The sequence below is a fragment of the Schistocerca nitens genome, chromosome 1 (assembly GCF_023898315.1).
Source record: "Schistocerca nitens isolate TAMUIC-IGC-003100 chromosome 1, iqSchNite1.1, whole genome shotgun sequence".
In the NCBI taxonomy this organism is placed as follows: domain Eukaryota; kingdom Metazoa; phylum Arthropoda; class Insecta; order Orthoptera; family Acrididae; genus Schistocerca; species Schistocerca nitens.
This window is the reverse complement of record NC_064614.1, coordinates 113,521,852-113,540,716: the sequence shown is the minus strand read 5'-3', so window position 1 is coordinate 113,540,716 and position 18,865 is coordinate 113,521,852. Positions and strand designations below refer to the sequence as shown.

The window sequence follows — 18,865 nt, the reverse complement described above, 5'->3', positions numbered from 1 at the left end:
ATCACAATGGACTGGCTACTGCGCTGGATACCAGGCACAAACGAGCTAAGAAGTCCATTATTGTTGACAGAGCAGAAATCGATACTGCACAGAGGATGGAGGAAAAAACACCCAGGAGGGTGAGTTCGCCCAACAGCTGGAGAATGAGCGGAAGTGTAGATCCACGTTGATAAAGACTGCGAGAGGCCTAAGTGCATGATGGACACTATACACCATGTAAGGTGCCCTTTCCCAATTGGCTCGCTCTTCAGGAAAATTTTGAAAATGGAGGTCAAACCCTACAGGGGACCATCACATAAAGGCCGAAACATGAGAGACTCCTTTTAGTCGCCTCTTATGACAGGCAGGAATACCTCGGGCCTATTCTAACCCCCCGGACCCGCAGGGTGGCACAGCAGAATGGAAAAACAAAGTGAGACTCTGTCAGACAGTGATCAGTTTGGATACAGGCACAGGAGAAATTCTGATATTCAGTTTACAAATGTAAGCAAGAAAAATCAGTTCATCTTCAAAGGATTTGTTACCCTAAAACTCGTGCAAAATATTTGAAATCCTCGGAAAAATATTGTAAGTAAGATAGATAGATACACCAGTCTTTGACAGCATAATGATGAGATGTGTGTCTTTTCTGTTAGGTTCAAAACTCACTGCTTGAAAAAGTAATATTTTATAATCTAGAGTTGTATTCCTGAGCAACTTTTCACCTTAAATTGTTTGCACTACTTTTAAGAAATTGTTTTGTAATCAGATCAGTTGCCAGTCCTTGACATACAAGATTTCCAAGTGCACCAATCATTGAAATTCACATTTAACAGTCACTGACAATCAACTGAACAAAGGCTCAAAGGATTTAAATCATTCTGTGGTAATTAGGCTGTGAAAATATGTTCTGAGTTAGAGAACAATGCAATAAAAACCGGGTCGACCGAAGTGTTCGATCACACCCGTTGGCTTTGACCCATGACGTAAGGTTGTTGTGGTGTGTGACGTCACGACGGCGTGGAATTTAGTTAGTGAGAGTGGTGTATTTGTAGGTATAGTTTTGATGTGATCGGTGCTGCTCTCTTGTGGTGTGTTAGGTGATGTTTTTGGTTTAGTTTGCGAGTGTGGCGTCATGTGTGAATTTTGGTAAATTGCTTTTTTTATGTCTTTGTTAGGTATGGATATGACTGACAGGGTCAACAGTTTTCGGTTGTCGGCTACGATGAGGGATAGTGCGTTGTCTCTAATAAAATCTCTTCAACTATTCGGATTTTTGGATGAAGTCGTGAAGTGTTCAGTATGTCATGAAGAAATGAGGCTTACTTAAAGTTCCGGCGCCTCGGACCATGGACCATAACAGGTCAAGGGAAGTGTTTGATCCCAATGTGTGGCTGTGAATGTTGGTATTGGTATCGGGAGATGTTTTTGAGCTATATAGGTCCAGGGAAGTGTTAGGTCCTAATTTATGGGATTGGGAGCTGCTGTTGAGCTATATAGGTCAAGGGAAGTGTCCGATTCCAGATGATATTGTGTTTAGTGGTATTTGGGGAGTTTTGTGATGTCGTTTTTTTTCGTCATTTTGCATGGTTTTGTATGGGGGTGGGTGTCTAAATTTGTTTATATTTAGTTTTTCCCCACCCAAAAACCCCCTATTTCCCACACTTGTCCTGTTAGTGTCATTAGGCTTTTTGTGGAGCGCGCGCGTGTGTGTGTGTGTGTGTGTGTGTGTGTGTGTGTGTGTGTGTTTTTCGATGTATTTTCGTCCTCATTATGTGTATGTAACGACTTTATATGCGCCATATTGGAATCGTGGTTTATGGTCTTTCCGCCATATTTGTGATGTCATGGATCAAAGCAGACGGGTGGGATCGGACACTTCCATATTTCCTAAACACCATACCATTCTCCGAACAGAACTCCGAAAAGTGTAAAGCAGTGTGGAATACATGACTATAATCAAGAAGCAAGACAGTCCACTGGATATCTTGTTTATTTATCCAAGGCAGGGACAAATTTGCCTTGTCTTCATTGATTGTGGGACCACACATGCAAGCACTTCCAGGTAACCTAACCCCCCATGTTCCTTGTAACAATCAGATTTTCTTTCTCACGTTCCCATCACTGTATGCACCTTTATTCCCCTTACATGTGATTACTTTTTCTTCTTTATATGGCAAAAAATGAGCTTTTATCTGACTGAAAACTCTGCTTGTGTCATTTGCTATTATCAACAATTTTTTTCCCTTCAAATGCTGCTCTATTTCTGTGCGTAGTTATGATTTGTTACCCTGAGAAATTTTTACAGAAATTTGTAAAGTTCTCTGTCATTCTCTCTCTTAGAACTGGCTGTCAATTAATAAATGACATATACCACTTACTACCTGGTCTTCCATTAGTAAACAGGTTTTGTCTTTCAATTGTACTCATTATTTGCTGGATATCATTCAGCTATGTTTCTTTTGTTACTGGATAGTACATTTCTGCATTCGACAAAACCCATTGGACTAGGATACCTTCTTCATTTTCAGTCAGTATAAAAGAAAGGAACATAAACTGGGTCTTTCACTCTTTAATTTGTAATAGAATTCCACCCTCGGCACACCAATATCTTTGAGTGTAGTGGTCACTGTGGTGCTTGTCTCGACAGTTTGGTGAAAGCCCATTTATGGTGCCAGTAGCTTTCATGTTATGCACTGCATTTGGTAACTGTTCTGTGTGTTATGGGAAATGAACATGACGATGATTAGACAAACTGCTGAAACCAATCAGAAAACAGTGTTCAACAAATATCAACATGAGGAGTGTATGAAATTACATGGCAGCATAATGAAAAATGTTGTGCAGAATGTCATACAAAACAGAATATTCTGTAAAATTGACACTGTAATATTAGGTTCCTGCATGAGCACATCATCAGAAATCAAGACATTTTGAAAATATCCCACGAAGTTTCCGAAACGGTAATTGGGCTACGCTAAGATCAGTCCATCAATGGAGCCAAATCAATAATTGTCAATCTCGTACTGTATTGAAAAGAAAAGTAATCAATTCACATCTTCTGCCAAAATAATTCATCAGATTCAGTAATTCTCATACTGCATATTACCACGCAACTGGCTACAAAACAAATTGCCAACAACAGCATGCATTGCAAAAGCTGCCAGCACCATAAACACACTTTCACTGAAAGCTTCTCTAACTTTTGTCATTTGTTAAGGCTGGTAATTTCTCTTCAGTCTCAAATCTGGAAGAAGATTGTCTATTTGCTGACAGCCAGTTGTTCCAGTGATTGACATCATGGCACAGATGGAACCAAGATTCACACACATACATTTCCAATAGAGGAATTCACAATGTAATTAATTTTAATGACAAATACGTTTTGAACCCTATGTAAAAATAAAACCATGGTACCAGTCATTGACAGGGGTCAAACACTGGAAGAGCAAACACAATGATGTACTAGTGTTATATACCCGCCCCTAAAATTAATAGCTAGAACTGACATTATTTTTATCAAGTAGCTTTACTTCCAAGAACATAATAGATAGGTCCAATGTAATACTTTTATGAAATTTAACTTTTTAGTGTTCGAAATCATGCATTAAAGAAGAGCCTTACCTTAATGTGTGTCTTTGTGAAAATAAAGAAAATTACTCTCAAATCATTGTCAATCACTTCTGAATTTATTTCCCTCCAAAACAAATGAGTATTAAGGAACCACTAACCTATAATGTTGCCATATAGTAAGACATAATATTTCCTATATTTATGACAAACAGAAAGTTTTATGCTACTTTCCTTATTACTTAACAAAACTAAGAAAGTGTCAAAGAGAGGGCTCAATAAGAATGGGTGACCATGAGAGAAGTGCTCAGATTGTACAGGCATCAGCAAGGATTTCAGTCTGTCTCCTCTACTGTTCAGCCAGGGGTGTTAATAACAAAAATTGTCACTGAAATTCAATATTGTGTGCTAGAATGTTACATGAAAACTTCACCTAGAATCAGTTGAAATTTTGTGCCAAATCTCTTTAATTACATAGAAGCTACAGCCGAACTATAAAATGAAATATGTAGGGCTTAATTAAGAAAAGAACATGTGATGGGAAATGATGACTACACCAAGATATCTACACTGCCAAATAACCTTTCAGCAGTGTGTTATTGGTAGAATTATCATGTAATTTAGTTGATCCCTTTAGCTTTGAGAAAACTGTTGTTTATGAAAGAATATTGTTTAATTCTTTTCATTATGATCCTTGTTTCTCCACATAACACACTAGTTTCTGCTCCAAGACATTTTCTATGTGCCATAAAATTCAAGACAGTTTCTTTGTAGCTTTGACAACCATACTTTTATCATTTTCGCAACACCAGGATTATTTAAAATTGTTTTGAGAGGCATTTCAATGTCTTCTGTAAATATCGTTGAATTTTATCGACTTTGTCATGGCGAGTAAACAAAGAACTTTTTATGAAAGGACTCCAACGCGAAAAACTTCAGAGCCAATCTTAGCTATCTAATCAGAAATCTAAGCAGAAGCTGTGGGAGACTTACTTACTGTTCCTGGTGGATCAATGTGTTTCCTGTGTCACTGATCACAGTGTTGAACTACAAATGTATATTAGTGGGAATATGTTATCAAGCTTTCCCCTGTAAAAAAAAATCTTCGCACATACACTCAATTGACTGGCACCCACTTCTGATACTCTCCAAACTGTTTTTCCTCCAAACCCTTTAACAGGCTGTACAGTTATTTTCTACCTGCCTTCTTCTTCTTTTACCAGTACTGCAATCTTCTTCAGTCTTTTGAAAGAAAAACACAGATTTTCTGTAGTGTAGTCTTGCAGTTTTCCCTTCTTAAAAGAGAGTTTCCACAGTCATAGTTATGTTTACTGGGATTTACAATAGGTCCAAACGCAATACACAAGTTCGAAAATATTTGTTTTTTGTACAACGTTCAGCAGCTGCTCTTCTTACAGATTTAATAGGTTCTAATGCAGCCTCCTTCATAGAGACTACTTGAATTCAGAAAGAGCAATTACGAAAAATTGGTCATCTACTTGCTATGAAACAAACAGGTACCGTACTGCTATGTATTTAGAAATTCTGTTCGTCATTATGGACTTATAAGGGGCTTTGAATGTGAGCCTGAGCTCAAAAGATGTAGCAATGTAAATAAAATGTAATAAAATACAAGTAACATGAATTCACTGAATGGAAATCTGATAAAAGAATAACATGTTATACAAAAATAGTAGTGGAGCGATGTAACCTATTATATGTCATACACAGATCACAGAAAAGAAAAGAGTACGAACACAATGTCTAAAAATTTTGATAAATCAATTAATTTACCCCTTCAAATCCTTCATCCATCCTGAACACACAACTTTACACTCAAAACTTCAATTGTCAACAAAACACGTCCGCATACTAAATGCAGGAACTTTTCTCCGCTAGATGGCACGATCTGTACTGCTAAGAGAACCAGCCTTTCTCCGCAGCGTTGGCACTACTGCAGCCCACTGGCCAGGTGCTCGTATGGCAGTCTTGGCGTAAACTTCAAAGTGTGTGGTGCGAGTGGTGCGCGCGTCAGCTGGCGGGAAGAAATGAAACGGCAAAATGAACGAACCTTAAGTTTATTGTAATTACTTAGTATTCTATAAAATTCAAGCGGGAATGAAGATCAAACGAGGCAGAACGTTAAAGAAGAATAAATATGCCGTTTATTCAGCGCATTGTCGAGCCAATTTACCTGAGCCGGCAGAGTTTGCACAAGGAAGAAAGCGCGTCGGTGGTCACGGAATATGAATTGGAAGCAGTGACGAATAATACACTCAGCAATGCGTTGCGACAGTTGGCTTCGCTAGTTGTTATAGCAAACGACATATTCGATGACCTCGCTAAACAGCTTCAAGATGTTTCCGAAAGGGCGACCAAACTACGGACAAGGATTGACCTCATCGAGGAGAAGGTGTCGGCGTTTGATCCCAAAACTGTCACAGTCCGTAAGTACAATTGGAATCACACACAGTTTTCTTTTCGTATGAGAATAGCTTCATGACATATCAGAAATATCAGTTATGTCAACTTGTTACGTACATAAAATTCCGTGCGAAACTGTGTTTGTTCCATGAACTAAGTAAAACGATTTTGGAGATACCAAAGATAAGTTATTTTTTGTTACATGCCCTTGAAATTCCTCGTAAGCAGAGCCTTTCTCTTTTCTTAGTAACGTTTATTGCCTTGCTGCAACAGGTTTTTACTAAAGCGCTAATTTTACGCAAAAAAATGTAATGTCTCTAAATATTTCCCGTTTCTTATGCTTTACGATGATTATCTTAGTGGACGGACTCCGCGGCATTCGTACATCAAGCACAGCGGTGATGTCCTGAGCTACTTTTTTTTTTTTTTTTTGTTTTTCTTTTCTGTGCTATATTTTTGGCAGTTCTAGCTTGTTTCGCACAAGTCGTGTTGCGCTGCTATTTCATTAATTCCTATAGGACTACTCTATCAGTGCGTTTTCCTGAGTTCTCCACAAAAGAATTTGCCCGTAAGACGCCAAACCAGATTCCTGTGTATGGTGAATCGAGGAGTTTGATAACGCGTAAAAACTGTGTTTTTCTTAACATTTACGTTACCTTCCGTCTCGTTTGATTATTGTTCCGTCGACATCTCAGAGAGGTGATAAAGTAAATTGTAATGTTTCTCAGCGTTCATTCCCGGGGCTGAAAATCACGGCCACTGGTGATCGGCGAACCATTGTTCCATGGTCATTGTTTCGACAGTGTATTATCTTTGACTAAGGACATATAATAACCTTGTTGGTTACGAAATATTCGTTGTTTGTTGAAGGAAGGGCAGAAGCGTCGTTTCTGTGGCAATGGAGTCTAAACATTCACACTCCAATACGCAGGTAAAGAGATAAAATTTCTGCAGCCAAGAAATATTCTCTTCCAAGTACCTATTAAATAAAACCTGTGATAAATGGAAATAATTTTGAAATATCTTAGGCAGGTTTACATTCAGTTACACAGTTCGATAGCTTTGACTTGCGTAGCTTAATGACTTTTAAATAGCAGGTTTACATTCAGTTACACAGTTCGATAGCTTTGACTTGCGTAGCTTAATGACTTTTAAATAGCACACGCAGTTGAAAGGACAGTAGCGATCAGTAGACCGTTCTTCGACATACGCCTAATAGCTTTCAAGTCACGGCTTGGGAACGCATGTCACAGCGAAAAAGAAAGCAATCGCAGAAACCACTGTTTCATCTCTTATGCCTGGTGTGGCAGAAAATTGGTATCGAGTTCAAAAGCCTCTTCATAGTTACGATTGTTAAGAAACCTTTCAGAAGTCTGTAGTTACTGCGATATCAGTTATGTTTCCACCCAACAATAAAAGGTTACACCTTTCGATAGACTAAATATCAACTGTTCTTCTGGTCTTACACGTAAGTCTTGACATGAGAATAGGACTGCAGCAGTTAATAGTGAATCTGACTGTACGGCACGTTTGTATATTTGCGATCGTTTAAAGTTTAATCCCAGTAAAGGGTCCCCTCAGCGAAGTTCTTGCCCCTATTCTAATTTAAATTGTAAGGAACTGATTTGCTTGTCGATACTGAAAATTAGCTGCGTGTGAAATACCGGGGTTGTGTGTAGCAGATACGGAAGCTGCAACAAATGTACGTGTACAGCTTCGATCGTTGCAGACGAACATTGTCACAAAAGATTGCTTATTTTGAACATTTTGTTATATTTCGATGACCTCAAACTGTCTACGAGCAATTTATGTAAACAACAAAACCGCAATATTTGGTGACAATTGATATTTTACATCTCGTCCAGTTGAGCCAGTCCACATACCACATTAATGCTTGAAAACCGTTACGCCTCGCAAAGGGGCCTGAAGATCTGGGACCACTGGGTTAACCAGAGTATTTTATTCAATTTTTTGGCTTGATCCACGAACTAAAATACATGTGATAATGTGTTTCACTGCCCAATGCAGGTCCCTGAATCCGCATTACCTGTATGTCAATGTCGCTGCATCGCTTTCCCAACAGCTTCTCTTGTGGCCTCATGAAACTGGGTGGACTTCGATTGCGACTCTATGCGGAGATGTATATCTGCGAAATGTAAATTATTAGAACCGTTGATGTGAGCCATAAACTCGCCGTCTTCCTTATGAATTTCTTATAACGTTCATACAAGACGCTTGATCTATAGGTGGTAACTAGTGTCGAGTTTGCTCATCTCTGTTGTACTGTATTTAATAGACTCACATCAGGACATCGAGAGCCAATGGATGGTGACAGTGATAGAATAGCTTGTGCTCTGGAATTACGAGTGTTTCAGGAGATATGCGAGACTGCATACTCTCTAAACAGGATACGTACGTTCATTGACGGTAAAGTGGTATTCAGATAAAAAGAAGAATGTTTTTTTTTTTTAACAGAGGGGTGGCAGCAGTGGGTGAATCAGACCTCTGCTGTGAATTTTAAGAATTATGAATGAACAGGAAATATTTTATTATACGAAAATTTCTTACTATCAACCGCAGTGCCAATGAATCGTGTATTCGAGTAGTTGCTGCAGAATTCAGTTTACAGTTCTAGCAAGAATGCTATCTGCATTTGGTTCATACTAAAAGGACTGTTTTCAATGTCCGCCGCCGTAGCGTAGCGGTAGCGTTTCCGCTTGGCAGGTGGGGAGCCCGGGTACGATTACCGGCAGGGGAGTGGGTGTTTTTGTCCTTCATCGTCATTTTCATCATCATTAACCCACAAGTCGCCGAAGTGGCGTCAACTAAAAAGGACCTGCAATACGACGGCCGAATTCCCCGCAGCTCCTCCCGGCCAACAATGCCATCCGCTCATTACATTTCAATTGTTTCACCTAATTCCTCTCAGAAGTCGGTGCTTTTAGACCAGCCGCAACTCAGACAAATATTTGAGTTTACTTTGGAGATAATTAAATAGCGTCACTTTTATACAAAGATGTGCACTAGTTATTAACAGATAATTAGCAGAACACTTATCATTCAGATATCGCTGACATCGTGATCAGAGTTCAAAGCGTAGAAAGGATTCAGAAATTCTTGCACGCACTTTAGTCGCTGTAATGCGAACTTCTTCCTGTCGGTACGCCTACTGCATTCGAAGTTTGAAAAAGTGAGCGGCTTAAATCCTTTCGTGTGAGCCATGTCATTTCATTTGCACCAACTTTCCTAAATTTAAGTTATATTTGAATAATAATTTGTCGGTTCTACGTTATGTTCCATTATATTTTGTTGAATGATGGGCGGCTATCTATATTTAAAGCCTTAGCTGACATGTATAGTTTGCAAAAATCATCGACGCCTGCACCATTGTTCAAGGCATGATATTTAGTAAGCTGATAATAATTGCAAGGGATTTTGGATCACGGTTTTTATGTATACATCATTTTCGTGAAATTTGGAGTAGATATTAATTTTTCAAGTTCTTCGAAGCATTCGAACAACGCACCACGCACATTAAATCGTAGGCAGTAATACAGCTCTAATTTATTATTTTTATTTTTTCAAGTACAACTAGATGTTTCATGTCGAAACGACAAAAAAGGCTCACATCTACGATGTGTTGAAACGGATTCATCTCAATTGTTCTCGTGAAAACGAAAGTTGCAGCCGTCGTAGTATGCTGCAGAACATAACGTTGCGCGTGAAATTGTGTACTGTCGTGCGTATTCGTCAATTCGTATGTTAATATAGCGGAATAACCACACATAGAGACCTAGAGCAGAAGTGAATTGTAGTTATTATAGACTGCCTCCTTTTTTGAACCGTTACGCCATCGGATGCAGTGTGTGTGTGTGTGTGTGTGTGTGTGTGTGTAATGAATTTACGTCTTGTTGGACTACTTTCCTGTTCACCCTCATATAAGCTCTCTCTTATTGGTGTACGCATATAATTATAATCGTGTCTTCATACTCTACGTAAGGAACTGTCCGTGAATATCATTTGGAAGACGTGCTTTTTAGCGTGCTTCCCGATGGACTTATTGTTCGAATTACATCCAATTCTGATCGACCAAGGATAACATAAGTCATAATTTTCTTTATATTTCCAAATTACAGCGAATTTGTGGCCATTTATGTAGCTCGCTTTTCTTCGAAGCAAGATCTATCGCTCAGCAAGTAAAACCGAGAGGCATTTCAGTGTACGCGTAACCGTTCGCAATTTACGTAGAGGTTTCCGGAATCCTTTCAAATGTTGGATAAATCATCATTGACAATTATTGAAAAGATTTCGGGTGAGGCTGAAATGTGATATTCTGAACATATTTTGAAGTTATTTTTGTTACCTGGTATGTAGCACCACTACTTTAAACGATTAGACTTACCTACATAAATGAAACGAATGTCAGATATTGACTGTCTTCATTTGTCCATAGCATTGTGCGAGGCGGCTCCAGAAAGTAAGTTTCTGCGTTTTTTGGAAAACAAATACAATGTAGTTTACATGGAAAACTTTATTGGCAACAGGCACAGCAATGTTTGAGCTATTTTTCGACATTGTCACCCAAAGAACTGAGACACTTGTCTTATCGTGGGATCAACTTTCGTAGAAGTTTATCAAAACTAGACATGATTGTCTTAATAGGATTTCCGCGATCGTTCTTTAAATAAAAATATGACATTTCAGTCTTTGATCGCAAATTTTTTATTTTCAATGACCGGTTTCAGGCTAGCTGCCGATCTTCAGATCTGTTAGACAAAGTTAAAAATATAATTAACAAGAGAGATACATTTACTGATATAATTAACAAGAGAGATACATTTACTGATAGACTAAGATATTTTTATCAGTAAATGTATCTCTCTTGTTAATTATATTTTTAACTTTGTCTAACAGATCTGAAGATGGGCAGCTAGCCTGAAACCGGTCATTGAAAATAAGAAATTAGCGATCAAAGACTGAAATGCCATATTTTTATTTCGTAGAAGTATCATAGAAGTCTGTCCCCTGTGAATGGAACCAGCGTGTGACAGTCGTCAGATCCTTAGTGATAATTTCATGCAACAATGATCGCGATATCCCTGGAAAATGGCAGCTGACCTCCATAACTGTGAAGCGACTGTTCCGGAGGATGCACTGCTGCACCAGCTCAACCAGATGATCATTGATGAGGGACGTCCGCCCACTACGCTCTTCATCATACACACTTTGACGACCTTCGCGAAAATGCCTGCACCAGCGACGCATCATCTGTTTGTTCATGATGATGTAGACCCGACAGAGCTGACGATGTATTTCGATGGGCGCTATATTTTGTGCATTAAGGAACCCTATCACTGACCGAACCTCACAGGTGGCGGGCGAACGAATAACAGAGGGCGTTTGGGGGCACTGCTGCCACGCTACTGGATCTGGGCGGGATCTGTCCGGGAGGCATATGATTGTCACGTCATAGATGTGTTGCGCATGCGCAGTTTTTCCGGCTAAATACGTCTACTTTAAAGGGAACAACATCAGGAATCTTGCTTTCTTGGTGCGCCTCGTAAGTTCCTCCTTCGCACTGCGAAACGGTGAGAATTTTTAGTGGGATTCCGAAGTTATTAAATTTGCAGTAAACAACACTTCCGTGTGAGAGTTATTCAAATGTAAACTGATCAGAGTGCTACAAAACACGTTCCACTGAGATGAAATATTCTTGGCTTCTGCATTAACTTACGTCGCTGGCCGGACGCAATGTTTCAACACGTTACGTCTTCATAGTGACAAGTGCGCCCACTGGGGGTGGAGAAGGGAGGGAGAGGGCAGCTGCCGCCCTCTCCCTGTAATTTGGAGTACAGAGTATTTATTCATAACACGCTTCTAGGAGTGATTTCCCATGATTCTGATAAATATCTCGCTTAGCCAACTGTAGCATTACGTTGCTGGTCGCTGTGGGACAGTACTGTGGTCCTAGCAATTGTTGTATGACTTAAGTTCGTTTGGTTGTCACAATGGCCATGGTAAATAATGGTATTTCTTCGGCGCAGCTGCGTTTTTGAGTTGACTTAAGCTCAAGGCAGAAGCAGCTCTTTGCATGACACTGCTGAAATAGAGCACTCAGTCAATCTTTTTTCCTGTCGATTCCTCATATCTTGTTTTGTCAGAGTGGGATCACACTAACCTTTTAAGTATCAAAGTAAGCTACGTGTAACAAATATTTGAGTGCATAACCTTCAATTCTCTGGGAAGTTTATATTGTCACATAACATTTAGTTTTGTGTCATGACACGTCTCGAAAGCAACCAACTCATTTATGTAAGAAATAGCAATTTTAGAATCTTGCGCTTCCTCCTTCCTCATCCTGTCTAAAATTTTTGGGCGTATAGACAGTAAGATCGTTTGAGATTAGCATTCTCCGTACAATTTTCAAGTAGGTATGTAAATTCTAGTGCAAGAGGTCGTAACAGCTACAAGGCCGGTACGCCTTTTTGCTCCGTTGATTTCGCTTTTCGATTGTGGCTGACTGTTTTGAAAGTAAAATGCAGGTTTCGGTTACTACGTAAGTGCTACAGATAGCTGGCTCGATCCAACAGAGTTAAGTATTATTCTCAGCTTGCAGCTGTACATTTGGCGGACTTGTTATTTTTTACCGAGTATTCCTTTTTACATCTTTCTAACTTTTTATTTGTGTTTATCTGGATTTACTATTTTCTGACTGGGGAGGAAAATTTCCCTATATTTTTTTCATTATTTCTCTTTTCATTATTTCTCTTTTCATTGATGATTCCTCTGAAATAAGAGTTTATTCTTTCCACGTCCTCGTTGCAAGCGCATTATCCGTGTTCCCAGCCTGCATCTCTCGACAGAGGACACGGTTATCTATCATGGCAGTCATCTACCAGCCGCTGTTCATGCACTCCAAGAAGATACTTGACGCGGTGGCAAGGGAGAAGGCGAATCAATTAAAATCGCAAGACTTTGTACAGCTTTGGACCGATAGTCTCGAAAATGGCAAGGAGTTCTAGCAAATTACGAGCTATTTTTAATAAGGATACTTTTCAGTTGTTTTCCAGACGGATTGCTCTTGTGGACTGGCTTGCATCCTGACAACCCGCTGCAGAAAAAAAGACCGTGTCAGGCAAACCTGCTCGTTCACAGGATTAAAGCACTTGCTGTCACCAACAAGCCCGACATGTTTCGTGGTACCGGCAAACCACACGAAGATGAGTAAAACAATGTAGAACGAGAAATATCGTCCACTAAGAATAAAAGTAAGGGAAGGACTGAATTTACCAAACGGAAGCGAAAATGTCTGAAAGAAACAGCATCCCCCTCCCTCTCCAATCCACTTCTTTACATGCCCCCATATCCATAGTCTGCATACTGCGTTCACAGTGGTAGTGCTAAGTGAATTGCTGATAGTGGGGAGTGGATTTTGTACTGTTTTCTACTATGTAAACTAAGACAGTGTAAAGTTGTGACAGCTGTTGCAATTACATTCGTAGTTTTTACGTTACTTGCATGACACCTGAAGTTCCTGTATTTTCCCGAAGTGCAGTTTTTTGATGTTTGTTCTAAAGTGATGTACGAAACACTAATGCCAACAATAATTATTATCAAAAAAATGGTTCAAATGGCTCTGAGCACTATGGGATTTAACTTCTGAGGTCATCAGTCCCCTAGAACTTAGAACTACTTAAACCTAACTAACCTAAGAACATCACACACATCCATGCCCGCGGCAGGATTCGAACCTGCGACCGTAGCGATCTCGCGGTTCCAGTCTGTAGCGCCTAAAACCGCTCGGCCACTGCGGCCGGCTATTATTATCATTATTGTCTCAAAACAATTTATGTAATTACTGATGTAGTCTTCTCGAGTTATCGGTCGGGTCATAGTGTCGTGTTGTCACAACGCTTCACGAATATAATAATTATTGTGTTAAGTTTTAGGCATCTGTGGCACATTAAAAGTTAGAGTGACAGTAAATTTTATGTGAGGTGGGGGAGGGAACAAAGTGTCCCTTTCCCCTGCAGAACCCAACTATGTCTCTGCACTTCGGGATGGGGTGACAAACTGTGAATCCTTACAGATAAGAACCGCAAACGCACAGCTAATCGCTGGTCGTGGTCGTCGAAACTGGGAGTTTCGCAGTCAGTGAATGATATCACGCTGCTGAGAACTACAGAATGCTTTGAAAAGTCGTCAGAACTACATCCACATGCGCCGCAAGCTACCATACGCCAACTGACGGAGGGTCTCTTCCCGTTACACTTGCTTCCGTGCGAGCCCTGATTTATCTTGACGCCTTCGTGGTCCTTAAGCGAGACGTACGCCCGTGGCAGTAGGATCGTTTTGCAGTCTGACTAAACTTTCTCAATAGTGATTCGCGTAAAGAACGTCTTCTTCCCTCCAGGAATTCCCATTTGTGTTCACAGAACATTTCTGTAATAACCGAGTGTCGATCGAACCTACCGGTAACAAATCTAGCAGCACGCCTCTGAATTCCTTCGATGTCTTTCTTTAATCCGACTTGCACACACTTTATGTAAACGTCACTACAGACATCCGGATTTAGGTTATGGCATGTTCGATATGCCTGCCATCATTGGCGATGAGGTGACACAGACGAATAGCGAAAGTCTGTACGACCCGCTGAAGTGTCGGAACATCGATGCTCTCGATGACCTGAATGGCTATTTTCAGCTCAGCAATGGTTTTGGGGTTATTGCTGCACACCTTGTCTTTAATATGGTCTCACGAAAAGGAGTCGCATGTGTTCAGATCCGGAGAATATGGCGGCAGATCGAGACCCATGCCAGTGGCTTCTGGGCACCCCAGAATCAGAATGCGGTCCCAAAGTGCTCCTCCAGTACATCAAACACTCTCCTGCTACGATAGGGTCGAGCTCCGTCTTGCATGAACCACATTGTGTCGAAATCAGGGTCACTTTGGACAATGAGATGACATCATCTTCCAAAACCTTCACGTTCGGTAGTCACCGTGCCACCAAGGAAATTCGCCTGATTACTCCGTGATTGGACATTACATACCACGGAATCACCCGTTGAGGGTGAAGAGACTTCTCGATCGCGAAATGCGGATTCTCAGTCCCCCAATTTTGCTTATTGACGAACCCATCCAAATGAAATTAGGCTTCGTCGCTGAACCAAACCATGCATGCACATACTAATTCCCACCATGCCCCGCGGCCAACCGCGCAATTTGAACGTTCTAACGCAAGCCGTTCAGAAGTTACGACGATTTTATTTCATATAGTTCAGTAGTTATCAGCCTGCAGATAAACTAGTTTGTTAGAACTATCCCAAAAACTGAAGTCGACCAATCACCTTCCCTACAAACGACCTGAGGTGCTAAAAAAAATTAAAAAAAGAAGGTTCAAATGGGTCATCATTCCCCTAGACCTACTTAAACCTAACTAACCTAAGTACATAATACACATCCATGCCCGAGGCAGGATTCGAAACTGAGACAGTAGCGGTCGCGCGGTTCCAGACTGAAGCGCCTAGAACCGCTCGGTCTCAGCGGCCGGCCTTTAGTTGCTGCTTCCATTTCGTGTCTCTTTGCAGTCGAACCGACTGCTTCATTCAGCTCACCACTAATACTGTATTTTAATGTTACAGGAGTTTCTTTTTTTAGGCATCTTCATTAACTTACTTTTGCCCGCATGTAGAGCAAACTGCCATGTCAAATAGAAATTCCATCGAAGTCATCCTGCACTCTCCTACAGTCGTTCAACGGTGATGATCTGGTTGGTGGGGTGCTCATCGGCATGGTTGTTGGCGCCCGTACATTTTTTTCCTCAGTCCAGTCTTACCATTTCCGAAGTAATGATGGAATGATGAGGAAAACACAAACAGCCAATCTCCGGGTGGAGAAAATCCCCGGCCCGTCGGGGAATCGAACCCGACACCCCGTGATCCAGCGGCAGCAACTCTAGCCACTAGACCACGAACTGCGGACTCGTTCAACGACGGCACCAACTCCTACCCTGCAGTGTCATTTATTTATTGTTCCGTGGGACCAAATTAAAAAGTCTCCACGGTCATGGAACGAGTCAATACATGAAATTATAACACGATAGTAGAAACAGATAAAATGAAATATACGAAACATATTCAGGCGACAAGCCGTAAATTTAAATAAAGAAAATCAACAAAGTAACACTGGAATTTGCTTAATTTTTCAGCTCTTCCAGGAGCTCCTCGACAGAATAGAAGGAGTGAGCCATGAGGAAACTCTTCAGTTTGGACTTAAAAGAGTTTGGGCTATTGCTAAGATTTTTGAGTTCTTGTGGTAGCTTATTGAAAATGGATGCAGCAGAATACTGCACTCCTTTCTGCACAAGAGTCAAGGAAGTGCATTCCACGTGAAGATTTGATTTCTGCCTAGTATTAACTGAGTGAAAGCTGCTAACTCTTTGGAATAAGCTAATATTGCTATCAACAAACGACATTAAAGGAAACATAAACTGTGAGGGCAATGTCAGAATTCCCAGACTATTGAATAGGGGTCGACAAGAGGTTCTCGAACTTACACCACATATAGTTTTTGAGCCAAAAATACCTTTTTTGAATCAGAAGAATTACTCCAAAAAATAATACCATACGACATAAGCGTATGAAAATATGCGAAGTAGACTACTTTTCGTGTTGAACTGTTACTTATTTCAGATACTGTTCTAATGGTAAATAAAGCAGCATTTAGTTTCTGAACAAGTACCTGAACATGGGCTTTCCACAACAGCTTACTATCTATCCGAACGCCTAGGAACTTGAACTGTTCCGTCTCGCTTATAATATGCACATTCTGTCTGATCAAAATATCGGTTCTTGTTTAAATGTGAGTTAGAAACTGGAAAAACTGAGTCTTACTGTGATTTAGCATCACATTATTTTCCACAAACCACGAACTTATTTCATGAACTACATTATTTGACACTTCATTTAGCGTATGGCTAATACAGACATATCATGAAATTAAATTACCTATACATATGTACATGTTGACACACAACAAACTTAAGTTTGTCTTTACAACTGAATATCCAGTCCTTCAATCCAGCGCACTGCATCTGGAGTTGCTAGCAGGAAGTCCTCTTTGGCGCCGTGACAGGCTCGAATCCCGCATTCACTGACAATGTGGTGAACAGTCTGGTATGGAGCCCCGCAGTCACAAGCTGGATCAGGCAGCTTCTTCCACTTAAAGAGAGCATCCCTGCATCGCCCATGGCCGGTACGGATTCTGTTGAGAGTAGACTAGGTCTTGCGTCGTAAGTCGAATCCACTTGGAAGTTTAGCACCTGAGAAGATGTTATGCAGGTGCACATCTGTCACTGCTTCCCACCGACCTTTCCATTCTTCAAGAGGTTTGAAATTCTTAGCAACCATGTCAGCAGCATCGCACAGAGTTGGATGACGTGATTTCAGTCTCTTGCTATTTAAAAGTGGCAGGTCGCTATGCACGGGTAGGTTAGAATTCCTGGAGATCTTGTGGAATTCTCTCATAAGGGCAGTACATCTGCGTAGATCAGGAGGCATTATACCGGTTAACAGTGGAAGCCAATAAACTGGAGTAGATCTGATTGCGCCAGATATTATGCGCATTGTTGTATTCAGCTGGGTATCAACAAGCCTTGTATGATGACTCTTCATCTAAGCAGGTGCACAATACTCAGCACTTGAGTACACCAAGCCCAGAGCTGAAGATCGCAGGGTGGTTGCTGAAGATCCCCAGCTAGTTCCGCCTAGCTTATGGAGGATGTTGTTTCGAGTCCTCAGCTTTTGAGCTAAGTTAAGAAGGTGTTGTTTGAAGCATAGTGTACGATCCAGGATGACACCAAGATATTTTGGGTTCCAATTATGACGAAGAATTCTACCTCTGAAACTTACTTCCAATTTTACGTTCGCCAACTGGTTATTTAGATGGAAGCAACACACTTCTGTTTTACTCACACTGGGTTGGAGTCTCCAGATTTTGAAGTAATTATCTAATGCAGACAGGTCATTAGCTAATCTCTTCTGTTGTCTTCATTTCCTGGTGTTTTACGGCTAGAGCCAGGTCATCGGCATAGCAGTATTTTCTGGACGAAGTGTCAGGTAGATCAGATAGATATAGGTTGAACAGTAAGGGTGAGAGAACTGATCCTTGAGGCAATCCGTTGTTCAGCTTCCTCTCCTTACTTATGTTGCTTCCAGTGATTACCTGGAACTTCCGATCACTTAGCATGCTGTTAATCAGTCGAGCCATTGTTCTGCAGGGTATGATGCGGAGAAAATTGTAGATAAGGGCTTCCCTCCACACAGTGTCGAAGGCGGCAGTTAGATCAACAAATGCCACAGATGTTTTCTGCTTCATTTGGTATCCTGACTCTATGAAGGATGTGAGAGACAATACTTGGTCGCAGCAGGTGCGCCCTGGTCTGAAGCCTGCCTGATCAACTGGAACGTTCTCTAAGATAGCGCTACTTATTCTGTTATATATTAGCCTTTCAAAAAGCTTGTAGCAGCAGCTGAGTAGGGAAATGGGGCGATACTGTTTCAATATTACACACAAGATCCTTCACTACCAAGCTGGTGTCATCAACAAACAGAAATAGTTCTGAATCATCTGTAATACTAGCAGGCATATCATTTATATAAATAAGAAACAGCAGTGGCCCCAGCACTGACCCTTGGGGAAAACATCAGAAAACAATCGCAGATTTCTGCTCACCGTTTCCATCACGTCATTTATGTGTATAGGGAACGAGAGCGGTCCTCTGACACGTACCCATGGCGCTCCTGACGTGGCAGCCATTGGCGAGGAAGGGTGCCGTGTACCACGCCAGTGGAGGCCCCCAGGGGTGGGATACAGTTCCGGCGGCGGGGCGTCT

The 18,865-nt window shown here is 40.9% G+C and overlaps 2 protein-coding genes across 3 annotated transcripts in view; one reads left to right on the top strand and one right to left on the bottom strand.

Annotated features, from left to right (window-relative positions):
- Positions 1 to 18,865, bottom strand: part of LOC126242038 (transcription initiation factor TFIID subunit 13) — a 428,741-nt gene that overhangs the window by 25,493 nt on the left and 384,383 nt on the right. Inside the window, exon 1 of one of the 2 annotated variants that reach the window (XM_049948057.1) lies at positions 5,344 to 5,478. The exons of the other annotated variant lie outside the window; for it this stretch is intronic. Coding sequence (XP_049804014.1) covers positions 5,344 to 5,364 — 21 coding nt within the window. The 5' untranslated portion in view covers positions 5,365 to 5,478. Of the gene's footprint in view, positions 1 to 5,343; positions 5,479 to 18,865 lie in introns of those variants that run through there. 2 annotated transcript variants of the gene reach the window in all.
- LOC126242075 (uncharacterized) overlaps positions 5,548 to 18,865 on the top strand; it is a 90,727-nt gene continuing 77,409 nt past the window's right edge. Inside the window, exon 1 of the mRNA XM_049948059.1 lies at positions 5,548 to 5,996. Coding sequence (XP_049804016.1) covers positions 5,708 to 5,996 — 289 coding nt within the window. The 5' untranslated portion in view covers positions 5,548 to 5,707. The remainder of the gene's footprint in view (positions 5,997 to 18,865) is intronic.